Source organism: Epinephelus moara, chromosome 22 (genome assembly GCF_006386435.1).
Source record: "Epinephelus moara isolate mb chromosome 22, YSFRI_EMoa_1.0, whole genome shotgun sequence".
Taxonomy (NCBI): Eukaryota; Metazoa; Chordata; class Actinopteri; order Perciformes; family Serranidae; genus Epinephelus; species Epinephelus moara.
This window is the reverse complement of record NC_065527.1, coordinates 21,775,623-21,789,501: the sequence shown is the minus strand read 5'-3', so window position 1 is coordinate 21,789,501 and position 13,879 is coordinate 21,775,623. Positions and strand designations below refer to the sequence as shown.

The window sequence follows — 13,879 nt, the reverse complement described above, 5'->3', positions numbered from 1 at the left end:
GAAATAAAATACTAAAATGAAGTCAAACTCAAATGAACAATAGCCTTACAAAATTATCAACTAAACAAACGTCTCACCGGTGTCGTGGTTGAGCTTCTCATCTGGGATCATGGAGAATCCATCTCCACCCTGCGCTATGAAGGATGGCATCACCACTTCATAAACCATCTCGGGCTGAACAGGTTTGTAGCGAGGAACTCGACACTGCACGCAGAGGATGCTGAGGCTCATCACACGATTCCCCTCAGGTTTAGAGGGGTCAAACTCTAAACGGAATCCTGTTTGAGGACATTAAACTTATCCATCATGTCTGAGGACCAACCTTGAATATCTTTGAGATACCAACTAAAATATGTCAGTAACAGAGTCCAACAAAATCCACCTACCAGCAACTCTAAAGCTCTCTAATTAACAGTTTATTATCTACTGTAGTTTGTTGATTTTATTCAAAAACCAATGTTTTGTAAGTGTAAACAAAAACCACTTGGTTTTAAGAGGTTATGTGACTTTTTTCACATCATCCTTTATGTCACAGTGGGCACCTTTCATCCTCTATACATGCCAGCTCCTAAGCTCATTCAGTAATTCTCCATGCACCCCGCCTCATCACCACAACTACCTACCAGCCTTTGGCCTGTCCACAGAATTACCACTCCTGCCGGTCCACCATGCCCACCTGCTGCTCACCTGTGGATCATTATCCTGCTTCTTTGGTACTGACCCTGCCCGTCCTTTGTCTGCTCCTTGGTAAAACACTCTGCTTTCTGTTTTCAGCCATGAGCTCTGCTTCTGCATCCCTGGTTCCTGTTCCCTTATTTCCTGCAGCTGTCTGGAAAGATCATCACCCAGCTTTCCAAAGTGAGTTAACTGGTTCAGTCACCTGTGATCTTCTGAGCTGTGGCTTACTTTGTTATGCGGCAGTACATCTCGCCTTTGAGTGTGCTCCACAGATTCTACATTTCATCACTGCTGTCAAGCTCTCCCCTGTCCACGACGGGCTTTGCGTCGGAGAGACTGCTTTCTCAGTCCTGGTGTTGGAATCTCAGCTCTTCTGACATCCCACTCTGCCTGCCCCCCCCCCAATCGCATGAACTGTGTGCGCCTGGCGGACGCTGGCACCTCACCTGTGTGCTGCTACAGTGTTCCACACGGAGAGTTCCAGACTGATTCTGTTCCCCTGGGGACTCTGAAACTGAACATTGACTTCCTCTGTTGCCTCACCAGTCTGCATTCCCTGTATCTATTGAAGTCGTGTATTAAAGCTCAGTATAAATTGTTCCGAAAGAAAGTGCGCCATCTTCTGCTCCCAATGGATTAAAAGCCACAGTGTGTAGGAATTTCTCCCATCTGACGTTGAAATCATATAGTGCATTCAAACGGATAGCCGCTGTTTACCAAAAAGCTATGATAACATTGATGAAACCATGTCATCCGATACTTCATGGAGTATTCATTCAGGCTCCTACACAGACACATGCGACGCAAGTTGACAAACCAAACCCCCTCCTCACCATGCTGGCTGTGTTTACAACGCAGGACTGTTTGGGCGTGTGTAAATCTAAACAAACCAATCACGTCTTGTCTTTTGAGTACTGACAAGTGGCTCACCCTTAGACAACTCATCCCTCTCCTCGCATCACTGCGCTGCTGACAGCTGGCCTGTGATTGCATTACCTTTCTCATTCAGCAGCTCTTACCACCTGGGAAAGTCTACCCCGATGTTGACCCTCGTTTTTTAAATTCGCTGTTTTTTGTTGTTGTTTTTTTTAAGATATATTTTTTAGGGCATTGCCTTTACTTGATAGGATAGTGAATTGTGAAAGGGGGAGAGAGAGAGGGAGAGACATGCAGCAAAGGGCCACAGGCTGGAGTCGAACCCAGGCCGCTGCGGCAACAGCCTTGTACATGGGGCGCCTGCTCTATCCAATAAGTCACAGACGCCCTGAATTCGCCGGTTTTTGATTCCCTTTGCGCTTTCTTGGCGATGAGGATTCCATCTCCCGTGATGCTGCATATGCATGATCCTGCATTATGCTCAAAGATTGGGACTTTGTTATGCTGTAGTAGTGCTGGGGTAGTAGCGAAGCGCCTCTTGCTCCTCTCCTTTGGTTTCTCAGTTACGCAGCACTGGCCTGGCTCTCAACGAAAACGCCAGAGGCGGCGCTATTCCCTGGTAGTGCTATCTGTCCCTTGCTGGTGGATGAATTTTCAAGATGGTGAAACGTAATGGAACCCACCAAACGACTTACCCGCCCAATGTACAAACAAATCCGAAATTCTCTTTTTACTAGAATATGCCAGATTATTAGTGGAGGTAATAATACACCTATGATGACATATTTATGAATGCAGACATCGATTTTTGCCAATAAACAATTGAAAATGCTACACAATGTCCCTTTAAGTCCTATTATCATAAAGACAATACAGATGAAAACAATAAAAAAAATTAAAGATACCTGATACTTGAAGGAAATGTCCTTTGCTCTGACCATATTGTTTCACTGAGTGTTCGAAGATTTTAAACAGTGTGGAGCCATTCAGCTCTAGCAGGTCAAAAGTATTTCCAAAAGGTAAGACTGTCATCACGTCCTCCATGGTGATTGAACCTGCAGACGACACATCAGCACTGTTTTATAAAGTTCTTCTGACAAAACATTTATCTCAGAAAACATCCTGTTGTCAATGATTCCGACAGGAAAATAAAGCTGTTCTATTGCTCTCCTGACAGTGATTAAACATCGCTGGACACAGGAGCTGCTGGTTTACTGCTGCCTCAAACAGTTATTTTGTTTGTCTTATTGTGTGACTTTGGTGTTTGACAGGGTTAGTTGGGATTCAGCAAAGTTGCACAATTACACAAACTAACTAACTGATCGAGGCAGCAGTAGAGCAGCTGCTCCCGTGTTCAGTGAGCCAAAAGTGCTATTTATGTCAATGGAGTCTGGTGGTTTTGGCAAGACCATAGATAGGGAACACAGAGTCTTAACGGCTCCCCTGTCAAAATGGGCTGTCTCAAATACAGGTAAAGCAGTGAAAATACTCTTAATACAGCGTACACTTAAACTAACATTGATTTTTTTAGGTGGCTAAAACACATTTTGCTGCCACCCCCCATCAACAGCAATGCATTGCTCATGCGTGCCAACAGACTTCTATTATACATAATGCACTTTCTACGGATAAGAACCTCATGCAGCCCAACTTCAAAGAATCTGAGCAATCCCTTTAAGCCCTGATTTACAGAACAGAGGGTCAGAGCAGACCCTAAGATTTTGGTTGTTTCAGATTTGCAGAGAACAAAAACTAAATTCTGCTGCAGGAAACAGACCTGAACCAGACAATCTCAGAGGTCTGGACGCTTCATAACAGCACAGCAGATCAGAAATACACCATTCAGTGATTTATGAACCAACTCTAATACACGTTCTTTGGCACACAGGAAGTCAGTGCAAAGATCTTAAAACTGTACTGATGTGGTCCCTCCTGGTCTTGGTGAGATCTAAATCAGCTGCAGCTGTCTTATCCACTTTTTAGAAAGGCCTGTAAAGACAGTTTATCTGAGATAAACAAGTTAATATGTTTCTCTAAATCCTGCTGAGACAAGTCCTTAAATTATTGGTATACTCTAAAGTAACTGTTGAGAGGAGAAGACAAACTGAGTAGATTTCTTTTTCCAGACAAATTTTTCTTATGTTTTTCCTGGCATTTTCTGGCTCGGATTATAAATTATTTTGGTTTTTATTTTACTTCTATGAAAATGAGTGACACACCATTCCTTGCACGTTCGTCAATAGACGAGCGGATGCCTCCTCCGTTGAAGATGCTGGCACTGACATGGTTCCACTGAATACTGTCTGAGAACCTGATGTTGTTGTCAACCTGAATAATGGAAGTGAGAAACATACCAGAAATGTTATGATCCAAAGTTAGGCACGACAAAAAAAAAAAAAAAATTAAAAAAAAAATCTCTGCTGTTGTTATCCTTTCCACAATCTTGGCTCCACTGAGTGCACTTTTCTAGTTTAGAACTGGATTCGGTGCCACCACTCAGCTTTAACATCGCCAGCAGTGGACAGCAGCCTCTTCACTGTGCATTAGCTCTGAGAAAAGCCAAGATTCTGAGCGGCCTGGGTGCAGCATTTCTGAGGTGAAACAGACTGAGCATAGACTTATTTTCTTCTCCACGGAGTTGGTTAAAGTCTTTTAATGTGACAGCAAGTTTTGGTCAGCCGGTCTCATTTGTTTACCAGACTTCTAATTGCGTCTCTGCTCTGCTAACGTTAATCTCTGGTTGATGGTCTAGAAAGTATTCACAATATAATTCATGTTCACCTCACAAATATAATTATTTAGACATTAAATTAAAACATGCTTGCAACCACTATGCTTAAGAAGACAAATTATACGTTAACTCTAGCGTGACCGCCATGTAGACTATCCAGGTGCTGCACTGCTGTCACGGTTGAATTCCGCCTCCTTCACTCCATCAACATCGCATTATTAACATTTAGATAATCGATTGTTGAAATTTGTGAATCGATTTATGATTGTTCATGTCCTCATCGCAATGCTTCTAAGAATCGATTATTTCCTAAGAATTGATTATTTCCCCTACCCCTACTACCCGGTTTGCTGCTTTCTGTTTGGTGCTGGAGAGAGCACAGCTATTGGCTGCTGACAATGTCAATGTTGAACATCATTGAACTTCAGTAACTGCATGAGGGGAAAAAAACTCGCAAGAATATGAAAAAAATTTGATTTTGTTCGGGCGGCAAAATAAGAAAAAGACTGACTTGAGACAGCTTGGCTGAGTTTTATGACCAGTGATCAAGTTCACTGGAATGTGGACCAACTGAGATAAAACGCGCAGGATTTTATTCTGATACTTGTCTGCAACAGTGAGGCCGCTTGAAAAGTTGTTTGTTGTTGTTACTATTGTCTTTACGATTAGTAGGGTTGGGTGTGGCAGAGGATTATCGGCAAATGGCAAACTGGCAACACCCAGGTGGTCAACTGGGAGTATTTGGTCTGTGGTTTTGTTTGGTTTGGTTTGTGTTGCTGCACCATACTAAAACCTTTTCCCCATGGTCCTACTTACACCATAGACATATATACATAGACGCCACATCGACTGCCTGAGCGCGTCCTGCGCTGCCGCCATCTTGGATGCGTCTCGCTTCGCCTCCACAGTGCATTCACCTCTACTGAGGAAGGAGCTGTATGCACAAGTAAAATAGAATAACTCACTGAATTTTCAACTGATTTTCATGCGGTTTGGTTTGTTACAAACGGCACACATGTAGTTATGATACAGGATGCTTTCGTACATTAAAAATGCGGGATTTCATGCTTTAATACATTCTGCAGATAGCAACAGCATGTTATTTAGGTCACAACACAGTTCTTCACCTCAACCCCAGAGTGGGATATATATATATGTGTATATACATATATATCTATATATATGTATATGTATATGTATACAAGCATCCTGTATCACAACTACATGTGTACCGTTTGTAACAAACCAAACCGCGTGACAATCAGTTGAAAATTCAGTGTGAGTTATTCTATTTTACTTGTGCATACAGCTCCTTCCTCAATAGAAGTGAATGCACTGTGGAGGCGAGGCGAGACCCATCCAAGATGGTGGCCGGCTAGGACATCGGCTCCAATAGGCAGCGGCAGTCAATGCGGCGTCTATGTATATATGTCTATGACTTACACTGCTGACCTCACTGATTACACTGTTGGTGTAAGTTTTCCTCACATGTTTTTCCTCAAGGTGAGCAGCTAAATGTACCACCTGACACGTTCAGCAGTCAATACAGACAACGGAAACAATCCAACATTTCTGTATAATGAAGAACAAATGTTTGTTTCACTCTGAAGCTATCCTCCCTCCGCATTTTATATTGTTAGCATTAGGGTTTGGTACCAAAACCTGGTGCCAATTTGGGACTGGTTCCTATACAATCGGTACCTACCAGAACGGATCACAATGCAGATTTTGGTGCCTCATTCGGTACCAGATTGTGTGCAAACGAGTGTGCAGTTGAAAGAGAGAGACTAGTGTCTGTGATGGCAACATGTGACAGTGAGGCTGCAATAAATGAAGCAGAGAGTATTAAGTTAAATGCAGAGATGCAATGTGAGTACAGTTTTGGCTATTAGTCAGCGGATAAAAGATACAACTCCTCAAGGCCATAGCCAAGGCTGTGTCGTGCATGTCACATTCTGATTAAAGTGAAGGGGGTGAGCCCTAAAGTTAGTGCACAAAGTTAGCCTCCTTCTGTTCAGGTGGAATAGCTGTTCTCTTTGTTGTGAACACTTCAGCAACTCCTAAACAGGCAATGGAGAAAAGTTTGAATGCTGAGTCTCTCCTGAGTTTAGGAGACCATGATTGATCCCAACTCAAAATATTGTAGTTGAGTTTAGTTTTATTCGTTATGTGAATGTATTGTGTGAATTTGTGAATAGTGTTTTACATATTATTTTATATCTATTTAAGTACATTTTAAACTGTTAATATAATAAGAGATGATATTTTGTTGTATTTCAAGTTCAAATTTGCCTTTGTAATAAAAAAGCTGTTCCTTAATGTTGTTGACTGTAATTTTTTTTGTTTGTTTTTTACGCATTGGCTCTTGCACCATTTATGCACCAGCATCATTTTCAAGTATTGTTTTAGCACCGGCATTGGAAAAAACAAAACAATACCCAACCCTGGTTTTGACATAAAAGATCACCTTGTTTTTCCCCTGTCGCGGCATGCCGATCATTACATAATCCGTTGGTATTTGACCTAGTTTGAAGGAGGAAGTTAAAGGCTTATCCAAAGCATTGTTATGACGCGTACTGTTTTTTTATGCTCCACCCAAGCCACTTCAGCTTTAGAATAGTTTTGGATGGTTCAACCTCTATCTACTCTGTATTTTATGAAATATGTTTTTGAAACAAATGAATCAGTTCTTATAATTCCTAAAAACAAAGTTTAAACCCACCACACCTTTGTTTACATTTCCAATTACACATTGTGTCAGTACATGTATAATGTTTACAATACATTGGCACTTACAAAAGCTCTTAGAGATACAGCAAAATATAGTTACTGTGCAAAAACAATTTTATGCAACAGATGAAGTTCATCTATCACGACAAATCATTTTTCGCAGCATGGCACTATGTATAACAGTTTGATGTCATACATATACACCGATCAGCTTCAACATTAAAACCACTGACCTTAAACCTTTGGTTCTGGCATTCATGTGGATACCACCTGACATGTTCCACCAACTCAAACACCGTTGCAGACTGAGTACCCCATCTTGTGGTAACAGTACTCCCCAGTGGCAGTGGCCCCCAGCAGGATAATGCACCATGCCACACTGCAAACACTGCTCAGGAATGGCCAGAGGAATGTGACAAAGACCTCAAAGTGTCAACCTGGTCTCCAAACTCCCCAGATCCCAATCTGAACGAGCATCTGTGGCACATACCATCAACCCACCTCACAACCCACTGGACTAAATGGATCTGCCACCAACGTTCTAGTGCCAGACACCGCAGGACACTCCCAGAGATCTTGTGTCCATGCCTCGGCTGTCACGCTCCACGGGCCATTTCTAAACAGTTTTTGTAGTGTGGCTGCTTTTTTCTGCTGGAGGGCACTGCCACTGGGGAGTACTGTTGCCATGAGAGGGGGGGTACTTGGTCTGCAAAGGTGTTTGAGTTGGTGGAACATGTCAGGTGGTATTCACAGGAATGCCAGAACCAAAGGTTTCCCAGCAGAACAATGCATTGGAACAGAATAATCAATCAATCAAAGTTATTCACTTGCATGTGAAGTGCTTCACTCACAATTGGTCTGTCTACTTTGCACCACATTTTGCTGCAATACAAATGATTAAAGACAGATGAACAAACTGAGAACTTTATCTTATGAGGTAAAACTGATGTTGACAAAATTTTCCTTTGGGGAAATAATTTGCAGTTGGGAAAAAAAACAATAAATCACAATATATTGCAATATATTCTATCACAATACTCAACATATCGCAATAATATCGTATCGTGACCTAAGTATTGTGATAGATAATATTATATCGTGGGTCCTCTGGCGATTGCCATCCCAAATATGTCACCACCAGTTCTTTCAGTAATCTTTGTTTAGCTCTGGCTACCTTTCAGTATTCATTCTACAAAAGGCTGTCACATACCACATCAAATTAAAAAAAGATTACATTTTCAGTAATTAAGGGATATCTTACGTCAGCATAACAATACCAATTAACACTGACTGTCCCCAACCAACACGTGGCCCCTGGTGGTGTATATCCTATTTCAGATAACAGTCTGGTTACTTTTAGGACAACATCGTACAAGATAAGACAGGACCAGACAGTAAAAAGGAAATTTAGGAAGAACCTTGACAGCTCCACAAGAAGACACATATTCACAGATTTAATTCACCTAAGACAGATTTAGTTTGCATTTCCTACTGTCATGTTCCCTTGGGAGACGTCAAAAGCTCTTGGTGATCACAAATCCTTCAGTTCCTGCTGCATCTCTGAAAGAGTCCAGCACAAGCCATTCAATGACCCTCTTCCTACACTAAGGTCAATTTCTGACAGAAACACACAGCAGTCCAGGCAGCTGTTTGGGAACATCAGGCAACATAACAAATTGGTGAGTCTAAGAATGTTTTTGGCAAGACGGTGGAGGTCAAAGAATATGGACTGAAGCCCTTCAAAATGAGCAGCCAAATGTGCCACCTGACACCTTCTGCATTCTTCATAAATAGCAGAAACAATCCAACATTTTCTCAGATCTTCAACTCCTTTGTCATTGATCAAGGCAATGATCTTAGGAACAGACTCCACCAGGAAAAGGGCAAATGAGTTTTCAACATAACAATACACCTGAACAACAAACAACTCTTGCGCAAGCAAATCATGATATAATCAGTTGGCATTTCTCAGGTACCGCCTTGTAAGATGCTCTGACACTTAGGTATTTCAATGGCCTAGTTTAACCCTGAGACTGTGGGGACGCCACCAAACCAGCCCAACCCAATATTCCTGTCTTCGAGAGGCTGTAGCTGGCTGGGTTTAAAGCTAGAGATGTGATGATACTGTCAACATATGGAAGTAAAAGAACTACTCCAGGAATCCAGTGGTACCAACCATGTTATGCTAGCTTCTCAGGTAGGTGGTTAAATAACGCTCCAAATTTAGGCTAAATTTTGGTGAAGGAAAAACTGGCATGGCCACTTTCATTGAGGCCCCTTGAACTCTCACCTCAGGATATCTGATAAAGATGAGTTCTATGGATACTGACAAGTCTCTCCTTTACAGACATGCCCTCTTTATGCTAGTCTGATGTAGTTTGGGACAAACAACAACTATGCAGTTTTTTTTGCATGTGTTATTTCCGCCTCTTGTATTTAAATGTTTCTGCATACTGGGGTCCCTGCAAAAGTCTTGGAAATGTATACATTGGGTATGAATGGAAAGCTGAGACTTGTGGATTTACTGAGCCCAGTTTTATTCATGTGTAATGATGTCAGTCCCCATAGTAGCCATTTCATTGTAGTGACACCACTTTTTGAAATGGACATCACTGTATAAAATGACCTATTATGACCTTGAGGATAATCATAGCCTCATGACACTTTACAGCCATAGACCAAAGAGCTCAGGCATTCAGAGGATGTATGACTTTCATAGGTATTTTGAAAATAAGGGAGACTCTCAGCAGTTTCCCAAACAGAAGTGCTCACCATCCAATTACTAAAAAAATGCAATTGACCCTTAGCTAAACCCCGGTCCTTTGTCGTTAGCTGCTGTTGTTAGCAATCTGTCGGAGCTAGCATGGAGCTCACACTGTTTCTAACTGTACTCCCTCAAGATATATTATCGTATTTGTGGAAATACAAAAAAATCAATTTCAGAAGGAAGCAGACTGAAGGGTCTACAATGTGTGTTTGGAGGGTATATCCAGGATGTCAAACTCACTCAGCAGCAAAAACATATCAAAAAGATAACGATAAAAACTAAAGCCCATTGTCATATGACGGGTGCACTTCAGACCCTTTAGGAAAAATCTGCTTATGGGAAATGCACGCCTCATATAAATTCTACACCGTGTCCTAATAGCAAGTTTGTGTCACTTTCTGTCAGCACTGAATCCATTCAGTATGCACTTCTGTTACATCATGTTAACAAACCACGTAGGTTACGATCAGCTGTGCACTCGACTGGAGCCATAACCACCTTAAAGATGAGAGTACTTCCAATCCTTCCATGTTCTTTTTTAAAAGAGAAAACACACATTTTATGTTATGATATCTATTGGAAATGACCCACAGTATAGCCAACAGCAAGTAGGTTTTTATTAGTGATGGTTATTTTATAGTAACTTTAAGCTTCTCATCTCCCTCTGGCCAGCTGCCACCTTATTTAGGTTTTTGCAGTTAAATGAGGAGGTGTTGTGAAGATAACTCCTTATTTCAACCTCATGAATTAGCTGTTCCTGGCTTATTGTGGAGCTTTCAAAGTGAGCAACAGGAATAGATAGAAACAAGACATCCAACAAAAGTTCAGCTCAAAACTACAGCACTGAGTTGCGCTGCGTCACTCGTGACCAGTTGGAACATTTCACTAGAAAACAATGCATTCAGAACAAGGTGTTAGAGCAAAAAAAAAGTAAAAAAAATAATAATCTACTTTTAAAGGCAGTAACTGCATTCAGAATACCACTGTAACTGTAACAGTATACAGTTACTCATATTTTGTATTTCAAATACTTCACTTGGATTCCTTTACTCCCAACCCTGGCTAAACCTCCCGTAGCTAGCTAGCTTGCCCTACACTTTTCAGAGTTTGATTTTGGTTTTGGAACAGAACAGAAAAATATGTCTCCTTCCAACCATCATTATCAAACTTGCCCCAAGGGCATTTAATAATGATACTGGTTTAGCTCAAAATCTACAAAACCAGTCTGAAAATGGAGAAAATCTTAAAGAACTGCATGAGAGTCTATGGAGCACAGCCGCTTAGTTGACAGACATTTATCAAGCTGGCTGATGCTACGTTATGATTGGCCAGTCTGCGTTTGAGGGGCAGGTCTTTGTGAAGGGTCAATTCACACAGAAAACTTTCAATGTCAAAACACTAACCCAAATCACAGCATCGATTTTTGTATGGTGTTCCTCAAGATCTTGGTGTCTTAATGTGGTAGTTTTGAGGGATTTTGGCCATTTTTATCATTTCTCCAGTGGTAAAAAATGCTTACATTTAGCACCAAAACTATTTAACAAATGGTATCACCCCAAAAATTGCTGTAACAACTTAATAGACATAACTGAACATGGGAATGGCCATCGTATACTTTCATCATAATGTCCTAAGCTTCTATACACACTTAAAAGTTTGAATAGGCGCCAACCAAAACAGTTTTTATAATAGATTAGTAACTAGAAAAACATGACACACAGTACTGAGCTGCATCTCAAATTAATATTCAGGTGGTTCTTAGCTGTCAGATGATGTATAAAACTTCTATGTGGTATGTACTGTTGATCTGCTATCTCCCCTTAAAGATCCCCTAAATCCTACACACTGTTTTTTTAACATGAATTTTCATTTGCGCCATGTTCTCTGCACTGCTACATTTGTCAACATTAAATACTTACCATGGCATCACAGATCAGGTTTCCAAGGTTGCATTCCCGAAATCGACATTCCACACGGCTGCCATTCAGGAAGACCAGAGTGTTTCCCACCACCTGAGTCGAGTAGTTGGCCAGACCCTTTTTCCATTCCTCCACGTCAGCCAGAACATCTGGATCTGGACAAGACATTTAGTCATTCATATAAGAGACAGATAAAGCTGGTAATGTTATGTATTTCATGTCTGAAAAGAGCTTTAGGAAAGTATGTCTCCCTGCAACATGACGAGTGGGAATAAACACCCAACAGGAGCAATTTAACATCAAAAAGCTGAGAAGGATCAGACTGAGACAAAAACTAACTGAAAAACAAGAGAGGCAGATTTTGTTTTAGTTTCTGTACCCTGTGGGATATTGCTGTCCAGCAGGATGGGGTTTCCTGTGGCATTTACCACATTCCCAGCATTGTCAAAGGTCACCTTCAGATGACCCAGATATTTTCCAAAGGCATAGGCCTGCACAACAGGAACCTGCCGCCCATCGTCTGATTGCACCATGAGTGGATAAGAACCGGCAGGGACTTCAGTAGAGGGAGGGGATCCTGAAAAATAAAGGACAGAAAGAAAGAAAGATACAGTGACTGTGATGAAAACTTTGTTTATTAAAATGCCCAATAATGCTAGGGCTGCAAATAAGTTTGTTCATTATAGATCAACCTATTGATTCTTTTTTTAAATCTACACTGTAAACTAGAAAAGTGTAGGTGGGAAATCATCCTGGAATAATGTGTGAACAAATGTATGTTGTAAGTTTTACTATGTGCAGGCTTTGATACTTAACATACATTTGCTGATAATACTTTAATAGCTACTTAAGTAACATTTCAAATACAGTTAAAGGATCTGAGTACTTAACCCACGCACACTGACAGCTGTATTCAGTGTCACTGTGTCCACCCACGACGATGTTGACTCCGCTGACCTTCTTAGCGATCTCCTTATCCACATCAATGCCTGAGTGACCCAGAGCAATGATCTTATTGACTCCCTGCTTCTGCAGTTCCTCCACCTGCAGCTGCATGGCAGTCACCTCGTCCTCAAACTGCAGGTGTGGTCCTGTAGAGGCAACATGACAGAGAGGGATGGTTTACATTTGGAGACACTGTCAGTCCTCACAATGTCCTTATTGGAATTGGGGGGTTAGATCACCACATGATTCCCGAGCGCGGCACCGCTGCTGCTCACCGCTCCCTCAGGGGATGGGTCAAATGCGGAGAACAAATTTCACACACTCAGGTGTGTGACAATCAGTGGAACTTTACCCTTTACTTTACCCTTTAAAGACACACCTTCAAGTGGGTAGACCTGTTGTAACAGAGACGTAAATCCCTGCCATGCTGGGCTGACATGACAAGTCAAATCAAGTCAAAACCAGCATATGAAGGAGAAAACCCACCAACAAAAATAAGAATATTACTGAAACCTGCTGGGCTCCATAGTTTGTAAGCCTTGCAAGTATACATTTAGCTTTTTACCACAGCAGTGCCTGGAGTCACACTTTGTAAATATGTGCACATACTGTTTTTGTTTGGTCATCTAGTTTCATAGTCTTGACTCTGTTTTTTTCTGTAACATTACATATCTTTATTTTTATCTTAATTTTCAGCACAAACTATTTTCCTGCACTTTGCAGTTTATTTTTTTAGACTATGCATCCATTACAATAAAGGATTTAACTTGTACACTGTCAGATGTGGCACAAAGCTTACTGGAGATGTATGCTTCTGCAATCTTGTATACAACATGTTTCCTTTTCCTCCTCTCTCCCGTCCTCTTAAGCATATCAAAAATTCCCTTTAACTTTGTTTGACAGTTGGACAGGACACAGAACTACTGGAACTACTACTAACAGGAAACTATGTGCTACTGGTATAGGCCATTAAAATAAGAGACAGAGTGTATGTCGTTGTTGGGATTCACAGGACCACAGATGGTTTATCATTTGGTAAAATCATCACTGGACAATTTAAAGGCTTTTTCCTCTGCATGCTCTTTGTCTTCAAACAAAGAGGGCTATGCAACACCCATCTCCACAGGAGATCTCACCTCACACCTCAGTGAGACTCAAGTCCCAAAACTCGATTGGACAAGACCTTTTACAGTGACATGTGACTCTGTGATGTCACAGGCATCTGTACAAGGT

At 41.3% G+C, this 13,879-nt stretch overlaps 1 protein-coding gene across 1 annotated transcript in view; it reads right to left on the bottom strand.

Moving 5' to 3' along the window:
* Positions 1–13,879, bottom strand: part of LOC126384242 (snake venom 5'-nucleotidase-like) — a 39,152-nt gene that overhangs the window by 19,487 nt on the left and 5,786 nt on the right. Inside the window, exons 3-8 of the mRNA XM_050035204.1 lie at positions 12,625–12,792; positions 12,081–12,278; positions 11,702–11,856; positions 3,774–3,882; positions 2,460–2,609; positions 78–278 (exon numbers count right to left, since the gene is read on the bottom strand). Of these exons, the coding sequence (XP_049891161.1) occupies positions 78–278; positions 2,460–2,609; positions 3,774–3,882; positions 11,702–11,856; positions 12,081–12,278; positions 12,625–12,792 (981 nt within the window). The remainder of the gene's footprint in view (positions 1–77; positions 279–2,459; positions 2,610–3,773; positions 3,883–11,701; positions 11,857–12,080; positions 12,279–12,624; positions 12,793–13,879) is intronic.